This window comes from Teleopsis dalmanni, chromosome 1 (genome assembly GCF_002237135.1).
Source record: "Teleopsis dalmanni isolate 2A chromosome 1, ASM223713v2, whole genome shotgun sequence".
In the NCBI taxonomy this organism is placed as follows: domain Eukaryota; kingdom Metazoa; phylum Arthropoda; class Insecta; order Diptera; family Diopsidae; genus Teleopsis; species Teleopsis dalmanni.
Genome location: NC_051846.1, coordinates 136041756 through 136049082, shown reverse-complemented (window position 1 = coordinate 136049082; position 7327 = coordinate 136041756). Strand labels below are relative to the sequence as shown.

The 7327-nt window shown below is 25.4% G+C and overlaps 1 protein-coding gene across 1 annotated transcript in view; it reads right to left on the bottom strand.

Moving 5' to 3' along the window:
* Positions 1-7327, bottom strand: part of LOC119666266 — an 8829-nt gene continuing 1502 nt past the window's right edge. The window contains exons 2-3 of the mRNA XM_038075548.1: positions 124-245; positions 1-76 (exon numbers count right to left, since the gene is read on the bottom strand). Of these exons, the coding sequence (XP_037931476.1) occupies positions 1-76; positions 124-245 (198 nt within the window). The remainder of the gene's footprint in view (positions 77-123; positions 246-7327) is intronic.

Sequence of the window (7327 nt, the reverse complement as noted above, 5' to 3'; positions counted from 1 at the left end):
TCACATATTTACTCGTGAAGTATATGCAGATTTATATTTGTTATATATTGATACACATAAATAAATTGGTTCAAATCTAATATGAATTATAAATAATTAAAAATAGAACAGTTTTCAAATTACCTATATATTGGCTTTTTTGGATTTCCATACTCATCTTCACTATCATCATCTTCACACTGAATTTTGATAACTTTTTTCTCGACTATACTCGGTGTGTTTGATCCTGAGGCATCATCGTGAGCCTAAAAATATATAATAATACAAAATGGATAATTGAATTATTACATAAAAAAATTTAACTTTATTTTATGTATATTTATACATATACATATTTTATAAAGACTTATTAAAAGGGAGTTTTTGAAAATGCTGAATACTCTATGATACTATGATGAATACCCATTGGTTTCGTATCCAGTAAATTATATTTTTTAAAAATTAAGAATTAAGAATTAATTAAATTTAATTTAAAAAATTAAAAAGGAGTTTTATAAATTTCTATTTAAAAATTCATTTTCTATTTATATTTAATTTTAAAATATAATAAAAAATATAAAACTATATTATGCAACAGTGGGAATGGTTTCAAAATGTATGTAATTCCATTAAAGAATTAATGTGAATAAATCAATTAATAAAAAATAACATTAATATGCAAAATATTTAACAATTTAAATTTTTATTTAAAATTTTATTTGAAAACAGTTTTTCCATTATTTTCCCATTAAGTTGGGTGTGTTTATTCAAGGTGGGAATTTTGTTTAATGGTTCAATGTATTTATTATTATAAAATGGATTTTTTTTTAATATTTCAATGAGTTAACGTTAATTCAGGGCAGCTAAGCTCAAATTTCCAATTCATTTTTCTCTTAGACATCTAGATTACTAACGATAACGGGTAAAAATAAAAAAATGAGGTTTTAAAGAGTTTATAAAAATTTTTATTTTAAGGATAGTGTCTTCATAAAGGCAAAGATAATAACCTATGAATAATCTAATGAATTTTTTTAAATCTCGTAAGTCATAATATAAAAAAACTTTAACCCTTTATTGTCAAATACTCAGATGACTAGGCGAAAATCAGGTTCTAAATTTAAATGAAGAGACCCAAATTAATGTAAATTCATTGAGAAATTTAAAAAAACTCGCTTGTTGCACAATGTTATTAAATCACACATAAAAATATAAAACAATATATATAACAACAATATATATAATAACAATATATATAATATCTCAGCTTCATAACTATAAAAATTACAATAAATAAATTTGCGGTTTTCCACTTAATAAATAATTAACGCTAAAAATTAACCAATAAAATTAAACGTTGAGTTGTAATTGTTTTGCTTTAAAGCAAAAGGCGGAGTTTAAGTTTAACTTTAAAAAACCAGTTCTCCAAAGCTAACCATCGACTAAAGTCAAAATAAAAGATTAAATATTAATATAAATAATTGTGTTTAATTCAATCGAGAAATTAGAAAAAAAACATAAAATAAGTAAAACAGATAATCGCCATATATGTAAATGTAAAAAAAAAAATTGATCTTAAAAGGAATGAAAAAAAAAAATTAGATAATATTCTTCATGGGACATCTCATAGTACTGAATCATTTGAACGTGATTTTCTATTTATTTTGAGCCTATAGCTGGTAATATGTCGCCCATAATTTGACGGTTAGTCATTTTCAAATTGTTTTGATCTGATGTTTTTGATCTGATATGATCATTTTTAAAAGCAATTAAAAAAAGTATAGTGGGGACAAATCATATGATCTTGGTGATAAATCCACATCAAGAAAAAATGGAAATTTGCAGGAAATTTTAAAGCATAAATCTATTACATTCTTTCTATATTATCTTCTCAACACCCTGTTATTGTGCAGTGATAAGATAATTTGATATTTGATATAATGAAGTTATAAAAAAATATTGAAATGAGACGTACACAACTAATAAAATTTATTGCTAGAAATTTTACAATATAAGTAATTAATTTTTATTAGTTTTAAAATACAGTAAAAATGATCAAATAATTTTAACTTACAGCTTATAGTATATAAATATATATACCAAAATAATTATAAATAATAAAAATAAAATACTAAAATAAATACTAAATATATGTCGAGTAAGGTTATTCAGATATTTTTAGTCCAGTGTACAATCCGGTGTACAAATAAGTGTTATGTTAAACTTCTAGATGCACTTTTTTAATTTTTTGTCAATAAATTTGTAAAACTGAACAATAATATTAAATGCATATATATCTTTTCGATTTTTGTTGAACATAAATAAGACAATTACAAGAAAAGTATTGACCGATATTTTTATTTATTTAATTTTAAATTTTATTTATATTTATATTTATTTTTGTATTATTTTTTATATTTATTTATTTATTATTCTTTAATTTTTATCATTATCGGTTATTATAACGAGTAATAAATTTATTAGACCCAGATTAAGCATTGACCGATATTTTTATTTATTTAATTTTAAATTTAATTTATATTTATATTTATTTTTGTATTATTTTTTATATTTATTTATTTATTATTCTTTAATTTTTATCATTATCGGTTATTATATCGAGTAATAAAATTATTAGACCCCGGTTAAGTGGTAAATTGGTGAAGGGATAAAATTAAATACACATAAATTAAATATAAATTGATAGAGATATTCAGACGTAACTCGATAATCGTTATAGTAATCAAATGTCAAAGCAGCTGATTTTAATTTTAATTGATTTGTCTTACATAAATTTAAAAAAAATAAAAAAAAGTAAATTAAAAAATAAATAAAACTTATTTTATTGATTTATTTTTTCTACAAACATATCTTTATGTTTTTGTTAACTTTGTGTAACTTTACAACAAGAAGAATAATTTGATGTATTGCCAAATACCAAAAATTATTAAACTTGATGTCCCAGTATCTCGTTAACTCGATAACATTGGAAATTTATAACCACATACATACATGCAACTTTTTTACTTTATTCACGTCGAAATACCCCTAAAATATTTTTCTATCTACTCTTATGTATACTATCACTCGCATTTATAATAGGGTTGCTCTCTTTTCATATAAAACACGAATATATAATTATATATAATTTTATAAGTCTTGATTAATTTAAAAAAAAATATTTTCATTATTATTAATTGTATTAATTATTTATATTAATATCACCTTTCACCTTATCGGCTTTGTCCAAAATGCTGTTCACACTTTCACTGCTTTCACACGGCGCTACTAAATGTTTGTACCTGAAATCAAACTCCTGAGGACCATCATGTGAAATGCTATTACTTATGTTGGTGGAACTTGTGCAATCATCACCAACAGATTCAATGACCGATACATTGACATCGAACTGACCTTTTTCAGTCGTACCACTCATTTCAAATAATTTATTTCTATTCTATTTTCTATTTTGATAATATAATCTAATCATCGCAATGTTTTCACTTTAATTATATATTTTTATATATATTTAATATTTCCATATTGCTATTAGTTTTTTATTGAAACCGATTTCAGATTATTTGAACAACAGAACTCGAATAAGGCCGCCAATGAACTGAAGATCGGCTCGCTTCGAAGTAGTCGCTGTAATCTTCGTCTAAGTTTCCAGCGCTACCAACAAAGTGATTTTTTTCCTATTTATTTTTTTTTAAATGAGTTTCCATATATATGTACATATATATATACATATTATATATATTGTGTTTTAAAAGATAGGCATCTCAGTGCTTTTAATTAATAATTGCTCCAAGTGAACTTTTTATATTTAATTATAGTGTTCGTGTGCTAATTTTTAATCAAGCATTTTGCTAAATTAATTGTGGGTATTACAAAAACAGAAAACAAAAAAATTACTTAACAATTGTCGGTTGCATGTGTATATTCACTGTATATTAACTGTATAATCAGTTTATCGATATTGCATATCGCTAAGTTTAAATGCTTTTGGTTTTTCGCGATATATTTTCCACAAATAATACCTTATAAATGGAGTTCCATATTAAAAGAGTTTTGGAAAATTTGTTAGGAAATACCCTACTTTTTAGTAAGATATTCTTTTGCCATACTATGGAGACTGGGATTTCAAAATCAGTTGATATCATTTGCCGCTGTAGACTTTTATGCTTCTGAGTAGTCAAGAAGTTATGCAGTATTAATATTATTAGGTAGTTATATATAATTTATTATCTCCTGTTTTTGAGCACATAACTGCTCGTCTAACCAAAAACAAATAGTAGTTTATGGATCCATGAAATTTTGTTTTATATTTATATCAAAAGTCTAATATTATCGAAATATATCGTGTACAGAAGAAATCTTGATAATTTACAAGGAAATGAATTAATAACATATTATTTTATTTAATTATTAATTTTACTTATGATTTGTTGTAAGAACTTATTATATATAATATATAGTAATTATCAGTTTGATAGCCAACGAGAATAAGGGGATATATCCACCCTTGATAAAATGAACTGAAGATTAACTGAGTATTTTCTTCGTTGGCACAGTCCTAAATACGAAATTTCGAACAAATTCTGCAACTATTGTGTAAATCAATAGTGTCAAAAAATATGTTACTTAGGCCTGTTATAAGATTTTCAAGGATAAGTATGAAAGATTAAATATATTTTTAATCATAACTGTCAATATATAACTACAAATTTAATCCTTTGTTTAACATCAAGTTCTATTTCATTATAATATATAAATTTTAAATAATATATAAAATGTAACTTGAAATCAACCACATTAACCAATCAACATATCTTATTTAAAATTTTATTAGTAACTTTATGCGAGACTGAGCTACCTAAATACTACATCCCCTAATATGGTTCGATCTTTTTCTGCGAAGTCATCAATTTAATCTATCTGCGATAGGTTTTCCTTCTAAAGATGTTCTCTGTCATTTGCTAAAAGTTGATTGGCACCATCTATGGCACAGCTAGTGAGCTAGTTCCTGTCGCCATGTGTTCTGTCATTTGCTAAAAATTAATTGACATCATCTATGGCACAGCTAGTGAAATTAACTTTGGTCGCCATTTCAACAACTGCTGAGGTAGCTGAGGGTCATACCATATAATTGAAATAGTTCCTGTCGCCATGTGTTCTGTCATTTGCTAAAAATTAATTGACATCATCTATGGCACAGCTAGTGAAATTAACTTTGGTCGCCATTTCAACAACTGCTGAGGTAGCTGAGGGTCATACCATATAATTGAGGTGATGCATTAATAATTGATTTTTATTATGTCATCTTTAATGTTATAGGTTTTCTTCTAGACACTTTTTGCCATATTTAATTATCCGTTGATCGTATAAGAATACATAAGATTGTTTGCAGATAATGTGCTTTAAAAATGAATATAACACCTTGATTTTTGCCATAGTATTTTTGCAGAGAATCTCCAATTAAAATCGATTTGTCTAAAATAAGCAGAACATATTATTTTTTCCCAATACGTTTACTACTCTAGACTGAAATATTTTTTATTTGAATAGTAGTTTACTCTTTAAATAAATATTAGTCATTCAAATTTTTTTTTGCTAGACAGCCAGATAACACCCAACTTTCCTTTATTCATATTTTTTGAAATTTATTAGGTACCAATTAATAAATACACAATAGTTTTTGTTTGTAGGCCATTTTGTAGACGTTCGTTTTAACGTTCCATTAATGCCTCATATTCCATTGCCTTTTGATATGTCCACCCTATATGGTATACGTTTTTCAACACAACCTGATCTCAACAAAATTGAAAATTTTTTTGTGTTTTTAGCATATCTACGTTTTTCAGGTATCTATCTTGAAAAATCACTTGAAACTTAATATGGGTAGATATTTTGCTGATAGTTTTGCTGATAACAGAACTGTACACTTCAACGGATATAACATATTTCATATCCATTTCATATAAATCAGTCTCCAAAATACTTAATTTTGCTCTGCTTGAGGAACTCATGAGCAAATCATATTTACATTAAAAAATGTGCTTCTTATTTTGCTTGGCCATTAAAAGAAGTCTTTCTGACTACTAAACAAAAATAGTCGAAAATTACGTTTCAGTCCTTAAACGTGCCTCGCTCCAATAATTCTAAATTGATAGTACATAAAAAACTTTAATTTTTTACTGTATATCGGAATGTCTACGAGATATTGATAGAGACAATGTATTGATCTGAAATATATATCCAGATTATATTATATTATATCAAGGTATAAAGAGAAATTAACGAGTCTATAAATTGAAAATATTAACAAATAGAAATAATTAAAGTAGAATAAATGTTGTGCATATGTGGAGAGAATAAATAAATATTGCATAATTTGTCGAGGACGTAGTGTGCTCTAATAGACGATATAGATAATAGAGATATTATACCTATGATAAGAACGCGTTTGTTCTTAGTAAATTCCAAGTGGTTATATCAAGCTTCCAACACGCACATGCACGCGTTGGATGATATATTTTGTATTTTATTAATTGTAAAACTGCCGAGCACTTAAACTCGTAGTTTGCCTCAATAATCAAATTTGAAATAAAAAAAACAACTTCAAATATTTTATCTGTATTTTATGTGTCTTTATTTATTTTCAGGTATTTTGGAAATTTATTGTTAAATGTGCTATTTTGAAATGTTACTCGTATCACTGTTCAACCAAAAAGAGGAAGTTTGTTAGCTTAAAACCAACACAGAAGCTGCTCTCATGTCCCTAATCTAGCTTAAAGCTTACTTCATTCTCCTTTTGTTGCCAAACAGCTGATTACTAGTGTTTGACAACGTTAAGTAGATGAAGTCTTTTATGTAGATATTACAACCAAGATTTAGTTTAAGGAGATTTAACAACCTATATGTTACTAATAACCACGTACATAAGGATAATATGTTTAAAAGTTATGTATAGTAGGTGTGGAATGTATGTCCTTGGTCAAAGAAATAATAAAATTCATATGGAGAGAGTGATCTATTTTCAGGCATAGGGCGTCAAACCTCATCTGAAAAAATATTTTATCATACAAACTGAAATATGGTATCTCAAAAATTACTTGCTTCAATCCTTAAATACGCTGGATATAAATTTCATATCACTTAAAAGTGTATTTATTTATTGATTATAGATATTATATTTTTGTATATTATTTTGGAATTTTGTTTTTTTTTTATTTGATTTGCTAGTTTTTATTAATGATAAACTGAGTTATACTTTGTATTCATCACTTTTTTTAATCTTATTTTATTTATGTATTCTCAGATTTTTGTTCATTTATGTTCTCTCCTGTAG